The sequence below is a fragment of the Sinohyriopsis cumingii genome, chromosome 19 (genome assembly GCF_028554795.1).
Source record: "Sinohyriopsis cumingii isolate HCF-2022 chromosome 19, ASM2855479v2, whole genome shotgun sequence".
In the NCBI taxonomy this organism is placed as follows: domain Eukaryota; kingdom Metazoa; phylum Mollusca; class Bivalvia; order Unionida; family Unionidae; genus Sinohyriopsis; species Sinohyriopsis cumingii.
Genome location: NC_142979.1, coordinates 55,884,413 through 55,907,543, shown reverse-complemented (window position 1 = coordinate 55,907,543; position 23,131 = coordinate 55,884,413). Strand labels below are relative to the sequence as shown.

General features: G+C 35.3%; 1 protein-coding gene across 13 annotated transcripts in view; it reads left to right on the top strand.

Annotated features, from left to right (window-relative positions):
• Nucleotides 1–23,131, top strand: part of LOC149775740 (uncharacterized) — a 194,377-nt gene that overhangs the window by 71,149 nt on the left and 100,097 nt on the right. For 10 of the 13 annotated variants that reach the window (XM_089944251.1, XM_089944253.1, XM_089944249.1 and 7 more), the window contains 6 exons: nucleotides 2,600–2,660; nucleotides 5,926–5,940; nucleotides 12,601–12,705; nucleotides 15,964–16,116; nucleotides 20,587–20,703; nucleotides 22,097–22,154. In XM_089944251.1, coding sequence (XP_089800377.1) covers nucleotides 2,600–2,660; nucleotides 5,926–5,940; nucleotides 12,601–12,705; nucleotides 15,964–16,116; nucleotides 20,587–20,703; nucleotides 22,097–22,154 — 509 coding nt within the window. The remainder of the gene's footprint in view (nucleotides 1–2,599; nucleotides 2,661–5,925; nucleotides 5,941–12,600; nucleotides 12,706–15,963; nucleotides 16,117–20,586; nucleotides 20,704–22,096; nucleotides 22,155–23,131) is intronic. The other 3 variants (XM_089944257.1, XM_089944255.1, XM_089944247.1) reach the window with 1 other exon arrangement.

The following is a 23,131-nucleotide window of genomic DNA, read 5'->3' as shown; positions in this document are numbered from 1 at the left end:
AATATTTGTTGCAAACCAGGTGATTACTATATCAATATGACTGTTGGGACAAGTTTGACTGAGGTATAAATATTAGTACAGATTTGATAATTATAGTCAGATTTTATACTATATCATATACAGTGTATGATTGGTCCAGGGGAGGAGAGTTAACTAGGAAAATGCAGCACTAGAACGGGGTACTGTAAATGGAGAAATAGTCATGCTTGTCATTTAATCAGGACCAAATAAATCATAAAATATTCACTGTTCCACTCAGTACTCAGAAGGTGAAAAGAAAAGAACAGAATTCCTGTTTGATTTTTTGTCATATCCAACATATAGGACATCTTCTTCATTTTCTATTGTCTATAATGCTCTTACACATGTGTCAAGACACTTAATGAATTGTTATAATGCTCTTACACATGTGTCAAGACACTTAATTGTTATAATGCTCTTACACATGTGTCAAGACACTTAATGAATTGTTATAATGCTCTTACACATGTGTCAAGACACTTAACTCATTCGGCCCCGATCCCGTCTGTAGGCGTGATCCGGTTTCTGCATTCATTGGCTGATCCCGCCTGTAGTCGTGAATTGTTTACTGCATTCATTGGCCGATCCCGTCTCCAGGCGTGATGAATGTGTGTTAGATACAATGTCTCTGATTGGTTAGAAGTGGTTTATTCCAAGAACTAAACAACTATTAAACCAATCAGAAATGATTTTACTTTCATTTGTGGAAATTTTAATTGTTCAGAAGCAAAAGGCTAAAGTTTGAGAGCGGTTTAACTACACGTGTTCTGTTCATGAAAAATCGTAAATGATGGCGGACGGAAGAGTGATTTTTGATGAGAGCAAAAATGTGGAGTTTCTCAGGTTTGATCGTGAAATTATTGAGCAAGCTGAGGAAAGATATGTTCAGCAGTTGAATATTTTGTGAGATTTAGATTTGGACATATAAGTTTCTGAGATTGAATCGTCCGAAGGTGATGATGCTGACAGCGATGATGACGGAGTTCTTGCGGATAAACGTTGCACATAAGTTTGTAAATACTGTATAAATAAGTCGTGAAAGACTTCTACAAATAGGGAAATAATTACATCAATGTGTTGACAAATTCTTTTGAAATAAATGGTGAAATTTTCATGGATTTTGTTTGGATATAAGAAGAGAAATTAACGTAAGAGTGAATGCATGTGCACGATGTTTTCAGGCAGGTAAAAACTATGGGGCACAAGCAGCTAGACACAGCTTTGTGCTTTTGAGGCTTATCAGCAGAGATACTGAAAACAGTGCTGGGGCCGAATGAGTTAATGAATTGTTATAATGCTCTTACCCATGTGTCAAAACACTTAATGAATTGTTATAATGCTCTTACGCATGTGTCAAGACACTTAATGAATTGTTATAATATTCTTATGCATGTGTCAAGACACTTAATGAATTGTTATAATGCTCTTACACATGTCTCCCATTAACTGCAGTTGTAGATTTTCTTGAAGAATGAGAATATTGTGTATCTATCGTTAATGGCAATAGGGCAGAACTTGATAATACTCGTAAGTTCTGTGAGGGTTCTGCCATTGAATTTTAGACTGATTAATGCCTAGATGGAATGAACTTTCATGTCCTTCAAGAACATTGCCTTTAAGACAGTCTTCCTCTTCCTCCTCCTCCATTTTGTCACCAATGAGGATTGATGCCTTTTGTGTGGAAAAGAGTTGTTTACAGTTCATCAGTAACTATGATTCAGCTTCTCTTTGCCAGCCAGAAGTTTCTGGCTAAGACTCATCTGCTTTCAACAGCCCCTCTCTCTCTCTCTCTCTCTATTGTAATTCATAATGTCAGTCCTATCTTTGCTGGATAGACCCTTTTGTCCAATTTGTGATTGATTTGGCTTTCTCTAAAAGGAGAAAGGAAGTTTGGAATTGTCTCTTTCTCCTTATCAAGAGTTCCTCTGATATAATTCAGTGTCCACTGTTTACAGTTGGATTGTCCTTACTATCAAGAGAGCTTATTACACCCTTTCAGAGAGGGATCTGCTCTCATGAGAATTAAAGCCCATGATGTTAGGGATATTGCTGCATCTTGAGCCTTTTAAATCACTCCCATTTGTGCACCATATTGATAGAATTTTCTGGCTGGACCTAGTTGTGACAGCACAACATGTGATTTCTGGACTTTTTTTTATATTGTTTTAGGCCATCAGCCTCTTCCTAATTGGTAAATTCAGTAATGCAGTTGTAATAGGCAATGTATTCCTGATGTTAAAATGTAATGCTTGGAGGTGCGTTAAAGCTAATTTGAATAATGTAATACTTGCTACTATTAAAATGATTCCTCTTCCCACCATGCCCCAATATACTGTAAGTCTTGGTCCAAGTCAAAAGAGAAGATATTCAACTGTGATCATGAGTTTAAAAAAAATCTGGCACTACAGTGACTGATTGCTGGAAGGAATAATTTATTAATAAAAATTAGTTTTATTCACACACACAGACACAGACACACACACACAGACACACACACACACACACACTGATCATCAGTTTATGAGACCATTTTGATGAGCACTATGAATAACAAATTTAATGTTTTTTTCCAATCCAGGAAGGTAGAAGATCTACAGTTTCAGATTGAAGAGGAAGTTATCAGCAAAGATGACCTAGAGGTGAGCTTTAGTTTGCTTGAGTATAGACCTCTGGCACAATTTGTGATTTAAATAAATATTATCAGAGAGTAAAAATGAATGAGATAGACTTTTTAGATCTGTACAGGTCTACTTAACCTGATTTGTTTGTAACAGGTCATTCAGAATACCATTTTAGACACATTTATTTAACAGTTTTAGATCACAATAATTGTAATGAACAAAATATGGACTGTGGGGGTTGACTAGACAGATTTTTATTTTCACTGACCAGTTTGTGGTTAGTGGTTTAAAGCACCTGCCAGCATATGTATGTTTTGTAGATTCCTCCACTAGTTTATCAGAGTACCCTCAACTGGTGAGGTAGCGTGATCAGTCTGACACTCCATAGTCTGTAGGGATTTCTATATTTGCAACCCACCTCATACCCTAAACTAAATAGGGCAGTGGCAGTAGGCTGCCTTTATTAAGTGGAGAAACTGGAGTACCCAGAGGAAACCGCAATGCTCTTAAAGGGAAGGCATGCCCTTCAGACATATCACCTCTGCACTGTTTCATGGGCTCAAACAAGAGATACATTAGTCTGCGGTCTTAAACAGTTCATACTTCAAAGTGTTGTAGACATAGTTCTTGTACCCACTTCATTATGGAGGCACTCATTTTCTTTCATGAACCAGACATAAATTATCATATATTTTAACTGGTTAAAAACTTATTGGCAGATATAGTCAGGTACACTGGCTCATTACACTACCAACAATTATTTATTATAAGAGACCAGAGAACCTGACTATACAAGATGTGATATTTGCATTCAACCATTTGACAAAACAATGGTATATATTTAGCATCACAAAATTTTGACATATAAAACTTCATGATTTAATAGAATTTACTTAACTATGACTTCAGAAAATTTAACTGGCATCATGGGCTTTTAGCTGTACCAGCTAGCTCTCCTCAGAACCAACAGACTAGCAGGTTATTCAACCCCTTGACTAGCTTGCAGATATTTACATCATTTAGAAATTAAACTTAAAACATTTTCAGCTTCCAGCTGTGCTTGAGTGCAGACTACTTTATATCTGCTTTTGAAAATTGTTTTCACAAAAAGTAATTCTTTCGTCTACTTTGTCCTAAATGAAAATGGTACCAGTCTGACAATCCAATATAGCTACCATGGCACCCATCTTGAAAAAGTTGCTATTGCTACTTGTTACAAATGAGAATCTCACATCCAATATGGTGGCTATCTTGACTACCTTGTTACCACTGCTCCTTCAAGTGATTGCCATATTGACATAAAGTTTTCACCAAAAGACTTCTCATGATGTCTAAATGAAATTGGTGCCAGTCTGACATCCAGTATGTCCACTCTGGTGGTTGTCTTTAATATCTTGTTATTGCTACTTCACCTGAATGGATAGTGATATTGACAAGGGGTTTTCACAAGAAGGCTTTTTATGGTGTCTAGTTAGTCCTAAAGGAAAATTGTGTCACAGTTTATCCAATATAGCCACCATTGTTTTGCATTTCAAGAGGATTATGCATTTGTTATATAAAACTAGGTAACTTAGTACTTGCCAAAAGATAGGAGAGCTTGAAATATCTGCTTTCATTTTCCAGTTAACTTGCATTTTGTGAGTGTGCCCTTTGTATTTTATATTAGGTATTATTTTTTAAAACAATGAATGGATACTTTTTATATGAGTTTGATATTTAGAGAATAGACCGGATTTGGTTGCATAGGGTCTAAACTTTGTCCATTTTTATACACCTGCCATAAGTCAGAGTGTATTATGTTTTGATTTTGTCTGTCTGGCAGTTACCTGTTTGTTTCTGTTTCTGCATAATAATTTGAGATGTCTACCATTTTCAGTTACCAGACCTTTGTTGGCTTGCTTGCACACACAATAAGGCACAACCTGATAAATTTTGGGGTCAAAGGTCACTGACCAAAAGAAGAAAATGATGTAGGCAGACTAAAATGAGGGAATGCTTTAACAGAGACCAAAGCACTAATGAAAACTGGCATGGCATTGACGTACTAAAAAAAAAAGCACTTCAAGCATGACAAGCAACTTGTGACGAACTATAGATTTTTGCATATTTGCCAGGGAACTACTCAGTTGTATTGTTGTTATCAGTGATGCTTGGCCATTCAAGTAGACACCATTGCAGGTCTTGGATGGGGTTTTCTGTCACTTTTCCACTTCAGCACTCATTTCCAGCATAAGCAAGTGTGTTATTGCTTCTCCAGGTTCTCCATTTCTTTCACCACAAAATCCACATCAGGCTGTCATTAGAACCATTAAGTAATTTTCTTTACAACAATTATTGTACAAGTGACATAAAATAGATAAAGCTTTAAACAGAAGAACAGCTCCATTGGGAGGGCTAATTACACTATTGTACTCATTTGCTGAGTGATAGATTTTCTGCTTCCTAGTATCATGGAACCAGAAAGCAACTTGGCTTTTGTATCAGGCATCTAATGCATACATCATGTACAGAATAACACATCTCAGTAGGCCTTTTATTTGATGTGAATGTTTAAGATAATATGCAACATTGTTGTGTTGCTTGCAAGCAGTTTATGTAGAAGATATGCATAAAAGATTCAGTGGTTATTTTTGTCAGGCTTATAAATATTTGATTTCCTCAAACAATGCACACTCTCAGACTTCCTAACTAAATGTCTCATATTTCTTTTGCAGTGTATGTATATTTATTCCTATTACATTTGTATCCTGCTTTTTCTATAACTCTTAGCTAAGTGTTGCTGTATCAGTCTTAAAGTATTTTTTTCATTGCTGTCCAATTGTCTCATGGAAGCTCATAACAGAGAGAAAGCTTGACAAACACAATCTGTCATCATAGATCTCACAGCACTATCCATTTGAGATTTCTGTCAATTTGTATGCATATGACAAAGTTAAATACCATATATACTCTCTTATACGTTGAGTCATACTGCAAACAACAAAGATCCTGATACACTATATCAATATGCACCTGCAGATTATGGTCTGTCTTGTTTTTTCTACTGTTTACTCCTAACAAACTGCACAGACCCAGATCTGCTGGTGCATTTTGCGAAGGCAGATCTAGGTATGTGCAATTTGCACTTGGGATCATCTTGCAAGCGAGTATATATGGTAAAAAATTTTTAGTTGCTGAATGCATACATTTGAACTGACCCAAAAGCACCAAGTATTTTTATGATATATATGTTTTTTGTCTTTTGTATACTCAGTGTAAATACTCATGTTTGTTTTATTGAAAGCCTGTTGACCATGCAGTAAGTTATGTTCTTAAACTATTACACTGGATATGGGGTTTTCTAAGGCAGCAAACTGGATCTAGCCCACCTTAAGGTATCAGGCAATCATTTCACAAAGTATATGTAACTTAAAAAGGGTTTGAGGCACTTATGTAAGGCAATTATGCATGTAAGTGATTGTGCATAATTATCTGTACTGGTCATAGACCAGAAGAACTTATTAGGATGGCCTGTTGTCCATCCGTTGTCCAGCTGTCCATTAACACAAGTTTTGTATTGCCCTAAACTATTTTTAGGATTGCTACAACTCACACATTCATCCTAAGATCTTCTTGGTCCCTAATGTAAATGGTGCTGCCCTGACATCTAATAGAGCCACCATGGCAGGCATCTTGAAAATCTTTTTATTGCTACTCCTTCTGAATGGAGTCATATTGACATGGGACTTTATCTGTAAGACTTCCTGTGATATGTGGTTGGTCTTAAATGAAAATAGTGCTGCCAAGATATCCAGTATGGCCAGCAAAATGACCATCTTGAAAATCTTGTTATTGCTCCTCCACCAGAATGAATGGTTATTTAAGAATGGTGTTTTTGTTGCAAGACTTTTTATGATGTCTAGTTGGTCTTAAATGAAAGTGGTGGCATTCTGACATCCAATATGATCGATACAGCACCCATCTTGGGGGTGGATGTCAAAGTAAACTCATACTTTTCCCACCTCATTTTAGATGTTTTGACAGTTATGTAGGGGTGGGAATCAGAGCAAACTCTGACCTTTCCCACCATGCTTTAGATATTTTGACAGTTAAGTGGGGGTAGGTGTCAAAGCAAACTCAGACTTTTCCCACCTCATTTTAGATGTTTTGACAGGTATGCGTGGGTGGGAATCAGAGTAAACTCAAACCTTTCCCACTGTGCTTTAGATATTTTGACAGTTAAGTGGGCGGGGGGTGTCAGAGCAAACTAAGTAAATTATATTACCTGACAATTGGTCAATACACAATATTTTAGTTGTGTTTAGTTTGTAAGCTGTGTAGGTAATTTATTTATCATCGAACAATCACCATGTTTAAATGCAGTTTTTGACTTAAAATGTGAATTCTTTTTTATTAAATATCACAAATATTTACATTTACTGATCAGAGGAAAATATGAATGCAGAACAAATGAAGTCTGATAAATGATTGAGTCAAATTTGGCATAAAGCTGTTTACAACAATTCTTGATATCAGTTGGGTTTGTTTTCTTCCTTCAGCTGGCTGCATTAATAAAAATTAGATATAATTGCATAAGAAACATAAGCAGTTTAAATTTTAATGCTTGGATTATTTATATTTTCTCACTTAGAGCTGTATTAAGGATGTAATCTTGATCAGCTAAGGAAACAAAGATTTGCAATGAACTGGTTTTTGAACTTGCCCAAAACATGGGATACGGTTTTTAAAAAAACACATCAAATTATGCTGTGCATATCTTGGAGAAAACACTGAAAACAGAATAAAGTTGCTTAAATTCTAAAATTCTTTGAAGGATATCATGATATTCACTGAGTGATCCAATTTGCTGTCTTATATGAAGTAAAAAGTAACATTTTCTAACAAATGCACATGAATATAACTTTACATTGCCATATCATATTCTTCAGAGCATTCATTTCATTATATCCCATTTTGCTTGAGAAATTTGATTTGAATTTCAGGTCCTTTAGTTGGACTTCCTATCACTTGATTTTTTTCATTTGTGTGCTTTATCCATTTTTCAAGTTGATAAAACTTTATGGATGATTTTTGTAATGCCACAACAGTTCATTTTATGTTTTAGGTCCTAATATTGAATATCTTTCTTTTAATGATTATGGACCTGTTGTGAGATGTAGGAGACCACCTTTTCCACATGTCCATCTGTCTGTCTGTTCACCCTTGTAACCACCAACACTCTGCAACCCTTGCACATAATTAGATACCATTTGGTAGACAAATTTGTAAATGTATGTGCATTTTAAAAGTGTTGTCTTTTCAGGTATGTTTAAAACAGTTATGACATTTTTTCATGATATTTAAATCTGTTACAGTAGTTCCAAGTAACCACATGTGGTTAAGCTCAAGAACCATTCAGTATTGCTCTCATGCAGTGTGTTGTGTGCATTGACTCATGGACCTAGTAGATGTACCTATTATGTGGTTTGTCTCATCACCTCTGTTTTGGATCAAGTCAGCAAAACACATTGGATGTTATTTGTAACCATTCAGCATTTTCTAATGTAGTTTGCTGTGTACACTGTTTCATAGACCTATATGTACCTATTATTGGTATTGTCTTGTCAGCTCAAATTTGGATAAAGGGATGTTGCATTAACCAGCACATCTCAAAAACCATTCAATGTATTCTAATGCAGTCTTAGTACATATATTGTCTCGAAGACATGGATATGTCTTTTAAAGGTCTTGTCTCATCAACTTTATTTTGGATAGAGTTAGGACTGTTAATGGTTAACTTAATAGCTTTGTGTGGGATGTTCCTTGTAAACCAGCATAGTTCAAGAACTATTCAGTATGTTCTGATGCAATTTGGGGTATGAACATTGTCATATCAACTTGTATATTTTCTTATGTGGGTTTTATCTCATCTAGTCCGAACCTGCAAATCTCAAGGCTCACTAAAGTGACCCTTAAATTATTAATTTATGGCTCTATAGTGAAGAGACAAAACTTTGATTATTGTGGTGAAGTCTGCAAATTGGTTTGTTTGGGTTTGGTCTGGATCTGGGTTTTCGTATTAATTTTTGTGGGGTTTAATGCCATTTTTCAGCACATAACAGGACATGGTGGACACTATATAAAGTGGGAAATAACCCAGAAAAATCCCAGGAGGAACCACTGACCCATGCCATGTTTTCTCGCATATCCACATTGGACAAACCAAGATTAAAACTCATGTGAACATTGGTGAGATAAGCAGGTGATTTGCAACACACAGACGCCTGGTTTTCTTAAAAGACTTGGTGGAGTTGGTCAGTCGCTGACAGTAGAATGTGTCACTAGAAGAATATACATTATTGATATTATCTTTACTCTGAAAGTCTGAAAGATAGTCCATATTTTCCTTCAAAACTGCTTGAAGCAGTCTCAACGTGATTATTGCCCTCAAAAATGAAATGGAGCCAAATATTTCAGGAATTTAATAGTGGGATACCATTATTTGTACTTCACTTACAGGTATGAAGACATCTCACATCAGACATGAGGTTATAAAGGAGAAATATGCTGTTGAATAAAACTCTGGTTACAAGAACTTGTGAAACTTGTATATCAGTTATGGCTCCAGATTGCTCATTGTCATGACTTTGGTTTCTGTAGCTTGGCCATACTGTGGTCGGACCTGTCATGCAGCATATCTGTACTTTGGATTATCATACCAAATCTATCATGCAGCTAAGCTGTATTATGGTTTGCTGTACCAAATTTGTCATGGAGTGTAGCTGTACTATGGATTGTCATAACAAAAATGGTCCTGCAGCATAGCTATTATACCAAAATCTGTCTTGCAGCTTGACTATACTTTGGATTTTTGTACCAGATCTTTCATGCAGTATCACTGTACAAGGGATTGTTATACCAAATCTGTCATGCAGCTTGCACATTTGTCTAACTTCGCTTTTTGAACATGTAACTTTGCTAAGTATTGCTTGATTTTAACTATAAATTTGATATGCAGTTTGATGTTTAAAACACTTTGTGTTTAATTTCCAGTAATCCACGCTAGCATGTACAAGAGTTATGGTTCCCGAGGCCTGACTTTTTTTCTGCAACATGACTTCACCAGTTATTTTCAGATTTAAGCTAAATTTGTCTTTGATGAGATCTATAATGAGTTTAAGTTTCATTATTTTTCTTCTGGTGAGATTCATAGTATGGTTACATTATCTTTAATTAGTGGAGTTCAAGCACATATTCCAGCGTTTGGTTTTGCGCAGGATCACCATGATTTCAATCTAATTTTATGTGGAGCTTACCATTACTGAGCTGTTTTATGAGCTGCTACAATTTATCCATCATTTATGGCAAGCTTGCCTTGGTGGAATCTCAAAATAGCACCACTTTATCATCTGTGTGTGTCCGTTCTGCTGTCCACACAGAACAATCTCATTGGTAAAGTTCAAATTAACATTGATGTTAAAGTTTAGATTTACCTCAGTGTTTTAGTGTTTGACTTTGCAACAATAAAAGGCAGGATAAAAATATGGGAATCTTGTGTAGACTTTTGGTCCATAATTGTTGGTTGCATCCCTTTTTGTTTTCTCCAAGTTTTCCAGCTGAACGTGTTGAAGCAAGGGGGGACCATTGTATAATGGGGCTTGTCATATAATTTTGGTCAACTATAGCATGGGGCTTGGATTACATGAGATGGGCTCAAAAACTGTATTTTACGACTCTAATAATGCATGTGCTCACTGCACAGGTTGATCATGGCCAGACACCATTTTAACTTGGCATAAACAAGTCAGGGTATTGTTATCTGTGGTGTTGTAAGTAGCCTGGCCTACTTTGGAGTCGTGAGATTAGATTATTTATATTAAAAAAAGCATTTAACCACCCTAATACAGCATGTGCTTACCGCATGGGTTAATCTGGCATGACACCACATTGAGTTTGAGTAAACAAGCCAGGGAGTTGTTGGCTATATTGTGAGTATTCTTTCTTGGTTCAGATTCGCAGGAGCTGATCTTCTCATTTGTACTCTTTTATTGATCTCAGCTTGTACATGTTCTAAGGGAGATAACTCAGGTACAACATGGATACAGATGGTATTATAGTGGTAAAATACATTTTTTTTAACTTGATCCCTCTCAAATCCCATCTTGCAGTAGGTCAAGAAATTATGCAGTTATCTCACCGTAAAAGATTCAAAGATGTTGATTTAGAATTTATTTAGATTGTCTATTTAAACATTTATTATATATTAAAGTAGATGAGAAAGTGTAAAGTTGTTAATGAATTTCAGTATTTTGGTTCATTATACCTTATACACCTGCTTATAAGTATGGTCCAATGTTAACTGCATAGAAACAGATCTGTTACACAATGTTCCATCAGATCTGGGTGTTTGTTAGGATATAACTACAACTAACAAAAAATACCCTGATCTGCCAGAACATTACGTAACTACGGATCAGGATCTGTTGTTTGGGGGAGGGTTGCAGTTGGACCCATCTTTTAAGCGAGTACTGATAAATGGTGTAATACATATTTCACTTAACAACAAAGATGTACATCTGATATTTTGAAAACATGTTTGTATGTAAAAAGAGCTTTTCAGAAATATAAATATGCTTATATTGTTTGTGCTGTAATTCAGAGTGCCATGAAGTTATTTGATTAATATGCCAAAACTTTATGAAACATTTTGCATTTTTAAGCATCATATTCTCAAACTGGCTTTCTTGGAGTTCAGGCTTTTAGAGATATATTTTTCTTTCTATTACATTGTTATATATTTATTTTCATTGTTATTACTATTATATATATTTTCAACTATGCACATTTTTCTTGTTAATCAGGGTGAACTTAAAAATGCTTCAAAGGGGCAGGAATCATATACATATTACTAACATGTGAAACAGACTGTAAAATATATATATATATATATATATATATATATATATATATATATATATATATATATATATGTAAGCAGATTGTGATTTTTATCTGAAAGCACATGTGAAATTCATTAATGATGCACTCTGGCACATAACAACATGTTTGTAAGGAATGGCTTTGTTTGGTACTGTGGGTTTATTGCCATTTTTTTAGCACATAATATGCTATAAATGGTGGCTACTATATTTGGTGGAGGAAGAACCACAGACTCATGGGAAGTTACTGGGAAGATTTCTCACATCCCCACATTGACAAGCAAAAACAAGAACCCATTTGGATAGAAGTGAGATGTGAGTGATCAGTAAAGGTTAGCACCTTAGGCCACTCAGCCACTCGATGACCCCTGAATCCAGTGGAAGGTTACTTGATGAAATTGTATTCATTTATACTGGTTTCAAAGCACATAGTTTTAAAAATGCTTCAAGGAATATTTGCTTAAAATTTGAATGAATATTAAACATTTTCTTTAGATAAGTGAATATGTAGATGTGTAAAAGAATAGATGTGTACTAGAATAGATAAAAGGAAAATAGAAATTTGAAATAAGAATTTTTAAAAGTTTAATCTGGTATAATTTTTAATGTATGGTCAATTCACGTTAGAAAAGTAAATTTCTTAAAGTAGGGAAAAGGAGCAAAATAGTTTACGGTTGATATGATGTTGCAATGAGATAGGCTGAGCAATTGCTTTATGACCAGCCAAGAAATAATTTGACTTTCTTTTGTTTTATTCAGATATAGGCCACATCAGTGGGATTTGGCTTTATGGAGATTGGTAATGTTGCTTCTGGCCCAATGTAGGATGTACACTTTTAGTTTGAGGGCTACCTTAATTCAAACTGTGGTCATTTCCTAACATCAGACATTATGACATAAATATATTAAGTTTATTTATCATATAAACACTTTCCGTTGATTTTATTAAAGTATTGAGTGGATAAATATAAATTTGGTTTGGAAGAATGGAGAAATTATTGATTGATGTAACCTGATATTCGTGCTGTACTTTTGCATAGAGTCGGACAGAAGAAGAAGAAGTCAGAATGAGAGAGCTGGAGAAAGCACTAAAGAAGGAGAAAGAACAAGCTGACAGATTTAAGGAGGAGGTGATATCTCTGAAGGTGAGTGCTGATTGTATAACAGTTTTGATTGTGTAACAGTTTGCAACAAATTTAATTTTTCTCCAAAAATATACATGAGCTTTTAGAACTACAACAAATGGGAACATGCAGATGCACTGGACAATGAGATGGCAATAATATCTCAGAAAATAAGGAACAAGCAAACTGATATCCTGTTAATCATATATGGGATTAATTCAAGATTCAGGACTGTACTAATTGGATAACCCTGACACACCAGACTAGTACATCTTTCTGTTGTACAGCAAGGGCTTAGTCCCACACAGTTGCAATTTTTTAAAAAATGTTCCAATTTCATTTGACAGATTAATGCCCCACCTTTTTCATTACCATTTTTTTTTCAAGATCAGCATTTTACTCTCTTATATTAGCGCACGCAGTCAGAAATTGAAGTCCCTTTGTTTGTAGGGATGTTGATTAGACCTGGTAAGAGAAGCTGCATGTGTCATAATAGGAGACTAATGAAGGAAACCAGGAAACCTGTATGCTGCAGATGGATCTTGCAATGCATTTCAACTGAAAGGTTTTAGTCTTTTAAATGAGTGTGATTATTTTTACTTTGTATTTTTAAGGATTTTTTTTACTTTTGATTTGTCAACTTTTGGGGAATTTATACATCTGTACATTATTTTTTCTCTCCACAGGCATATTGAATTTTTATTGGCGTGGTTTACTTACATAGAAATTTTGTAGTTACGAGCATAAATCTAATTATTTTTCTTATTTAAAACATCACAACTGTAATTTCTAATAATTTCAAACTTCTTATTTATCAAAACAAGCATGGAATGGAGAATATGATAGGTGTCAGACTGCCTTGTACATTGGTCATAATCCTAACTTCACACTTCCATCTACACTGCTCTGTGTACTGTCAAGCACCCACATTCCATCCTAAATGTCCATATGTGAAAAATGGGGTTGGAATATTCGGAGGAAAAGCAGATTAGAAAAATGTCGAATCTCTGAGCGAAATTATTACACAGTGACTTGTAGCTTGAAGCATTGGTTTCTGATCTTAAATGGACCGCAGGAGAAATGGGAAATTGTCGTCCCTAATATTATATATTAAGAAACGATAAGAGCCCATGTATCAGAAAAAAGGTCTGGGGACTGGTTTATTGAACTACATGAAGACAAATTTTACAGAAAGTTCAGCCCTTGTTTATACAACAACGTACAATTTTGAAAGTCTTTTGTCAAAATTTAAATCAACCCTTTTGTAAATGTCTTTAAATAATGGAATTTTTAACCAATCGTCTTAAGGAGTTTAGGTTGGTTGAAAGATCTTGTTTGAGATTTTATTGGCATACACAAATTCAGGGTTAAACTTTTTCGTTACAAGATAAGATTCTAATACTTTGCATTTATTGGGGTTTTCTTCATTTTGAAACTTTTCAAATAAAATCTGCTTCTTTAAATCTTGTATCATTTAAGTATGCCCCAAAACAACTTTTTGCATTTTTTATAACTTCTGTTACAAATTATGGTAAGTGAATGATAAGTATGGCTGCAGTTTTAGTAAATTGAGTAACCTTGAAACTTTTATTTTTTAACCCTGCACTGCACTTGGGAGATTGAACTACCTGATTTGCACAGGATTTATCCATTAAATCAGTCACTTTACATCCTATTTGAGTTTGGTTCTTGTACTAAGTGATAAATTTATTTTAAGTGGGTAATTTGTTGTTGACACAGGATAGATATTAAGTAAGTAGTTTAGACTGAACAGAACATTTGCTTTAATCCAAAGATTAAATTAATGATTTACTTCATATTTAGATTCCGACTTCATTTTCTCAGCCGTATAAGTGATAGTATTTGGTATTTTGGGGTATCCTAATTGGGCTTATCATGACAGCCATCAGAAAGTGTCATTGTACAGTAAAAGGGTAATGTGAAAAGGTGTCATTGTACAGTAAAAGGGTTGATGTGGAAAGGTGTCATTGTACAGCAAAAGGGTTGACATGAAAAGGTGTCATTGCACAGTTAAAGGGTTGATGTGAAAAGGTGCCATTGCACAGTTAAAGGGTTGATGTGAAAAGGTGTCATTGCACAGTGAAAGGGTTGATGTGAAAAGGTGTCATTGCACAGTAAAAGGGTTGACGTGAAAAGGTGTCATTGCACAGTTAAAGGGTTGATTTGAAAAGGTGCCATTGCACAGTTAAAGGGTTGATGTCAAAAGGTGTCATTTCACAGTAAAAGGGTTGATGTCAAAAGGTGTCATTGCACAGCTAAAGGGTTGATGTGAAAAAGTGTCATTGCACAGTTAAAGGGTGGTTGTGAAAAGGTGCCATTGCACAGTAAAGGGATTCATGTGAAAAGGTGTCATTGCACAGCAAAGTGGTTATTATCAAAAGGCATCATTGCACAGTTAAGGGGTTGATGTGAAAAGGTGTCATTGCACAGTAAAAGGGTTAACATCAGAAGGCATCATTTTGCTGTAAAGGTGTTGATGTGAAAAGGTGTCATTATGCAGTAAAAGGGTTGGCATCAAAAGGTATCATTGTGCAGTGAAGGGGTTGATGTGCAAAAGTGTCATTGTGCAGTAAAGGGGTTGGCATCAAAAGGTATCATTATGTAGTACAAGGGTTAGCATCAAAAGGTATCATTGTGCAGTAAAGGGGTTTGCATCAAAAGGCATTATTGTGCGGTATAGGTGTTGATGTGTAAAGGTGTCATTGCACAGTAAAAAGGTTACATCAAAAGACATCATTATGGGGTTGGTCTCAAAAAGTGCTATTGCAGAGTAAAGGTGTTGGTGTTGAAAGGTGTCATTCAGTAAAGAGTTTGATTTTAAATGGCATAATTGTTTAGTAAAGGAGTTGGTGTTGAAGGTGTCCTCAAAGGGTTAAAGCCCTTTAAACAATTCAGATCCACTATTGAAACATATCTAAAATCAGAAACTTTTCAGAACTTCATAAAAATTGTTCATTGTCTGTAATACATAGCTGCCATTACTAACAAATAAGAGAGCAACTCTTTTGAAATCATCATTTTATCAGCTAAAATCAGATTTTATGGGGATCATCCTGGTATCAGGTTTTCAATCCAGATTATCCAACTGATTTCACTTTCAACTGACACCATATAGCCAGTATTATGTTGCCTTTAAACCCACTATATATGTATGCATATAAAGTTCAATTTTTGGCCAGATTAATAATGCTGCACCCATTTCGATCACCATCTTTTTTTAAGGAAAAATTGCTTGATTATTTTTTCCTTCACTTGTAGGCCTTAGTAGAGAAACAGACAAAGGAGTTGAAAGGAACAGAGGAACTGCAAAACATGTATCTTGACCAGATAGAGGAACTCACACACAAGTTGTCGCAGGCTGAGAATAAAATCAAAGGCCATGACTCCAGTAGACTAGAAGAAGGAGCCAAGGTGAAGCTGAATCCCTTTCATCTTTAATTTTTTGCATATGAAATTAGTGAATATCTGTGAAAAATGAAATTTTTGGAAATGGTTAGAACCACCTACAAGGTGTAGAGCTCTGTAATACCTGTTCCATTCATCCATTGTTCTGTCTGTCCATCCATTCACATTTCGGCGTAATGCTGCAAACCCTACACAAAATTGGATGCCATTTTGTAAGTGAACTGCGTATTACTGTAGATGTACCTTTTAAAGGTTTTTGTCTCATAAGATTTAATTTTTATGAAATTGTTACCCATTTTGTACACTCAATACGTCGGAGCATGTTATGTGGAAATGTTGTCCATCTGTCAAAACCACTGTCTTTTATCAATTTCATTTCTGCATAATAATTTGAGTTCTCCACCATCTATAGTTACTATAGTTACTAAACTTTGTGGATGATGCATTCACTTAACATCAGGAAGAACCATATCAATTCCTGCATAAAAAGGTCAGGGTCATTGTGACTGAAGAAATGAAAAATGACTTTCTTACAATGAATTAAATTCTCGAATATCCTTGGTTTTGAAACTTTATGGTGGCTGCATTTGGCATAAGGAACAACCCTGTTTATGTTGGGGTTAAAAGGTAAAAGTTCAGATTCACTGACTGAAATAATACAAATGGTTTGTCTGCAATGGTTCTGCATCACATGCCTAGACCAAACTTTGTGGGTGACTTGTACTTTTGGTAAGGAAAAAGCTTATAAATTTTGGAGAATAAGTTTGCTTTGACAGAAAGAAGAATAGTAGTTTTCATACAATAACATTACTTCAGCACCTGGATAACAATGCACTTGTTCCATCAGTATTGAAGGGGCCCCGAGTGGCCGAGTGGTCTAAAGCGCTCTCCGTTATGGATCACTGCCATCTCACCTCTGTCTGCGTGGGTTCGAGTCTAGGATTTGGCTAATGTGGGTATGTGAGAAAGCTTGCCAGTAGCTTCTCATGGGTCGGTGGTTCTTCCTGGGGTTTTCCCGGGTTCTTCCTCCACCATTAATACTGGCCGCCATGCATAGCCTATCGTTTGCTGAAAAATGGCGTTAAACCCCACAACAACAACAACAATAACCATCAGTATTGCATTTTCACTCGGGCTGATTCTTGTAACCAGCATATCTCAGGAACCAGCTCCAGGGTGTGCAGTCATGTGATTCGTGCAAAGATTTTATGGAATTTACACTTGGAAAGCAGTGATGCATGAGAACTCCCACAAATTAGTTCCAAGTCATGGATCTGGACATGTACTTTTTTGCAGTATACAGTTTTATTCAGCCATTCACCCTTAAAGTGCATGTCACGACACAAGTCAAGCTGGTTGAAATATCATAGCACTTAAAGCGACATCTTTTATTGTAATTGTTTTCGCATCTGGTTTCTTTGAACTAGCAGGCTGAACTAGTTGTGTATATGCCCCTTCAGACAGCAGACTGAAAGTGGGTTCTTAGTACAGAACAATTTTCATACACAGAATAGGAACAGATTACGCTCAGAAACAATCAGCAGACTATTGCGTATACAACTTGAGGCAACATCTTTTAATGATTTTGATTTCAATAGGGCTTTTACAGAGTGAGCAGGTAAAAAGAGAGATGGATATTGAAGTATTAGGTAAATATTGAACTATGGCCTTTTCCTCTTCCTCCTCCTTTTTGTTCTATTCTCCCCTTTTTGTGTGACATGGGGGTGGGCAAGTCCCCCTTATGATAAAATTCTGGGAGCATCTCTGAGGAACTGTTCCACATATTTTGATTCAGTTTTGTCTCTGCCTTGTCACACATGCATAGTTGTAGATTTTATGGGTTTTCTCAACAGTGCCATTTTGGATCAAGTTATGGTCCTGGACAGTTTTGGTGTGTACATTTTCAGATGACAGCGATGCAACCATTATGGGTTTGTCTCATTAACTCCGTTTGGATAGACTTGAGGCGCTTGACAATTAACTATATATCTTCACAATGAATCTGGCTTGTAACCAGCATAGTTAAGCATCCCTTGCACATAATTGGATGCCAATTAAAGTGCTTGCTACATGTAGATATTTCTTAAAGATTTTCTCTTTTCCAATGGTGCATATTTGATAACTGATGTGGCCACAAAAGTTGCCATCTTGAATATTTTATTATTGCTACTCCTCCTGAATGGATGGTCATACCAGCATAGGATTTTCACTGAAAGATTTCTGGTGATGTCTAATTTGTTCCAAATGAGAATGGTTTTAATCTGATGTTCATTTTGGCCACCACAGCAGCCATCTTGAAAATCTTATTATTACTCTAGAACAAAAAGTCATATTGACATGGGGGTTTAGTGGCCATCTTGAAAATCTTATCATTACTCTAGAACAAAAAGTCATATTTACATGGGGTTTAGTGGACGTCTTGAAAATCTTATTACTGTAGAACAAAAAGTCATATTGACATGGGGGTTTAGTGGACGTCTTGAAAATCTTATTACTGTAGAACAAAAAGTCATATTTACATGGGGTTTAGTGGCCATCTTGAAAATCTTATCATTACTGTAGAACAAAAAGTCATATTGACGTGGGGGTTTAGTGGCCATCTTGAAAATCTTATCATTACTCTAGAACAAAAAGTCATATTGACATGGGGTTTAGTGGCCATCTTGAAAATCTTATCATTACTGTAGAACAAAAAGTCATATTGACGTGGGGGTTTAGTGGCCATCTTGAAAATCTTATCATTACTCTAGAACAAAAAGTCATATTTACATGGGGTTTAGTGGCCATCTTGAAAATCTTGTCATTACTCTAGAACAAAAAGTCATATTGACATGGGGGGTTTAGTGGCCATCTTGAAAATCGTATCATTACTCTAGAACAAAAAGTCATATTGACATGGGGTTTAGTGGCCATCTTGAAAATCGCATCATTACTGCAGAACAAAATGTCTTATTGACATGGGGGTTTAGTGGCCATCTTGAAAATCTTATCATTACTGTAGAACAAAATGTCATATTGAGATGGGGGTTTAGTGGCTATCTTGGAAATCTTATCATTACTGTAGAACAAAAAGTCATATTGACGTGGGGGTTTAGTGGCCATCTTGAAAATCTTATCATTACTCTAGAACAAACAGTCATATTGACATGGGGTTTTAGTGGCCATCTTGAAAATTTTGATATTAGTGTAGAACAAAAAGTCATATTTACATGGGGGTTTAGTGGCCATCTTGAAAATCTTGTCACTGCTCCTCTTGCTTGAATGATGGCACTGATATGGAGTCTTATATAAATGATGGCACTGATATGGAGTTTTATATAAAGCACTGCTTGCTATATTTAATTGGTTCTAAATAAAAATGGGGCAGACAGGTCTGTACTTTTGTAAAGGAGTTTTGAAAACCAGACCTGACTATCTTAAAGGTCATGTCAGAGGTTATTGCTTACATATTTTTACTTTTTTGACTGACAACCACAGTGACTTGTGCATATATAAGTGATTTTGACCAGACATTGTATTTAGATGCCTTCCAATGAACAAGTTGAGAGTCAGCATACTGACCTTGATTTGAAGGTCATAGGTATCAATGTATTTTTATCAAATTCAGTTTGTGGACATGTCTGACAAATTCCTTGAATGAACCCATTAGAAACTTTAAACAAATATTACAAATTTCACCAAACTTAACACATGGGTGTAGCATGACATTGTCTGAGACAACTTGAATAATTTTCTGGCCATGATATCAGATTCAGAATCAATAACCAGGACAAAGAATTTTGTCCTACTTTCAAAATTGTCTTGTGAACATGTGAACTCAGACATGTAAAAAAATATTTTTGTTTCATTAAATTTTATATGTTGGAGTATCCCAAGAATATCTAACATGGTTTCAATACTCAGCAGTAAAAAAAGGAGAAATGGTCTTATCTTGCATTCATGGAATTCTTTTCAACTGGTAGAGCATCAGTCCCTTTGAGGGTCTCTTGCTTACAGAGGATATCAATAATCAATTTATGTTTCCGTTGAATAATTTTTGATGATAGTCCCTTAACAAACATAGTCACTTTTTTTAATGTCGTTACAGTCAAGAAAATACATTGATCAATTAGTAGAAAAAAATGTTGGAGGTGTCCCAAGACCTATAGTACATGAAAAAATTGCTTGAATTTTGTGTCCCAACATTTATAGGTCATACAAAAAACTTTTGAAAATAATTTAAGGTGTCCCAAGACTTACAGTCATTATGGTATGTATATGCCAACCCTGGAATATTGAACTGGCCTGGGTAGCAGTGTGAGTATACAATGGTAAAATTCTTTTGTTGCTTTAATTTATTATGTGACAATAACATCTATGGTACCAACATTGGCTGCTTTAATTGTGAATTCATTTTTCGTTTTTAAGTTTGTCCATATATTGTAGTGCAGCAGTCTCTGTATCTTGTTCATTATTTTTTTACCTAAATGGTTTCAGGCCAGTCAAGTTAGTCTGGAACTTGCAGAGAAGTCAGCAAGGGTGAATGAGTTGGAGGATCTGTTGGCAGTTCGAGATAAAGAAATAAAGCATCTACAAACCAGGCTAGCTGATATGGTAATGTGCCTTCTGGATTCATTTGTTTTCCAAACGTCCAGAGTTGCACCAAATATTAGATGTTATGGTCGAGTGAAAAGTCACCAAGTCTACTGTCAGATGAAAGGACCAGAACTTGTACTGGTTCTTTATCTGGATTCTGTCATGTCCATTCATCCATCCATACATCCTGAGAGGTTTCTTTGCAAGAGTGTTCCAATGCAACTGTTTGTAGACTAATAAAAGTTAGCCAGCATATGTGTATCAATGTATAGCTGATCTGCTAAGAATTTTAGGACTATTACAGCATTTATGTTTGTTAAAAACACATTTTTGAACTTGAATAATTTAAACAAAAACCATTTTAGAATTGTATTTATATATATATATATATATATATATATATATATATATATATATATATATATATATATATATATATATATATATATATATATATGATTTTTAGATTATTAAAAATATTCAATTTTCTTCTTTTTTTGGTTGCTTTTCTTAAAAACTTTTTGGTCTTAGATTTTTGAAATCCATCAGTTTGACTAAACAAGTCTTGAATAAATAGATTAAATTTTAGAAATCTGCTTTAATGCATATATAGATAGCCTCAGTAGATTGTAAGATCATTATAGTACTATTTTAGGCTTTTCTCAACTTTTAAACATTTTGAACTTGCAGTGGGGCAAAGCTAATGGTGGAGGTATATAGTAATAACTGGCAGGTGGCTGGCTAGCACAATTTCATTAGTGCAACTAGTCCACAGTTTTGGATTAACATAAAACTTGAGTAAATTCCACAGATTAAAGTCAGATTGCTTTAGTCAAACTATACTTACTCGAATGTCTCTTTCCTGATGGAATGAAAGTCTGACTTGAGCAAATGGACACATTTTCAAGTTTCATTGACATAGATTTCATTTGGTAAAAATGTGATGGAAGTGTAGGAATGCTGAAGTCTGTTATTATTAGGGATAAGTTTTCCTTGACAAAAAGAAGCAATCCAATTGCTTTCATCAACATTTTTATGTTTTTCTTTATTTTGTTAAAGAAATATACTCCAACTGCAACCAAATTTGGCATTCCAATTAGACATCAATATGCGGAAAAGTGTCAATATGGGCTGCCAAATATTTGAATTATTCCTGAAAATTTGGCCCCTCGAGTTCCGATCAGTTGACTAGGGAACACACTACACCAAGCGGTTTAATTTGTGGGTTAGCCTTCGACCCAGACAACATAAATGTCAGGCTGGATTTTTACATCATTGGATAGCTGATATTTGAACAAAGTCCATCCTTGTACGAGTCATATGATAGGCCTAGTGATAATGAATTTTAAGGCTTTCAGATCTAGTAAAGATCACAACTGTTACCCAATGCATTTTTCACTTTTAATTTTAGGAGGAGGAAATGAAGTCAAATGCTGTAAAATATGGAAAAATACAAAAGACCATTGATGGTAAGAAGGAATGATCCACATGTTTACATTTTTTGTTTGGGCCTTTCACCAATCACAACAATATTTTATTTGCACTACTGTTTAGCTCACTTCAGTGAGATAGATTAGATTTAATGTACTACCATCAGCCCCTGTGTCAACACTTATCAAAACGTGAATATGTACAGTTGCACTGCATGTCAACAATGCCTTCTCCCTTGACAACCATTTGGAGTCTGTTTCAAAGCCCCTACCCTGTGGCTGACTTGGTTTCTACATGTAAATTATTTGTGCATTCTTGGTCAAGTTTTTGTGTTTGGCTTGACGTTTTTTTTGTACCCTGCTTTGCATAATGTTATCCCTAGAGTGATGAAACTGGGTGGTAAATGGATTCATTTTGATGGATACTATACTGTCATCACTGACATTTCATGCTTGACTGACTTAGGTTAAAGGTTAAGCTGTTTTCTTTAGTTCTCCTAGAATCATCAAACTAGATGATTGTGTACATCCATATTAATAACAAGCTTACAACAAAAGAAGATTACATTGACCTATATTTCACATTTTACTGGCATCTAGCCTTGACCACATATGAGTGTTTGTACATGTAATGTTATAGCTTGAATCGTGACACTTGGTGAATGGACACATCTTGATGAGTATTGACCCACACCATAAATGTAGGCTGCCTGTGACTGATATTTCAGGCATCACTGAGTTTGGTTAAATTATGTTCTCACTGTTCGTACTAGAATCATTAACTATGACTGTATTGATCTCTGTATTCATACCACACCCATACAAGAAAAGGTCACTGTGATCTACATTTCACATTTTACTGGCTTTGGTTAGAGTTTTGTACTTAGTTCAGGAACAGAAAGTATTGCAAAAGATGCTATTGGTGAGGGGATACATCCTGACAAGTAAAAACCCTTATTGCAGAAGGAGGTATCAGTGACCTATATTTCATGCTTCATTGATTTTGTTGACAGTTT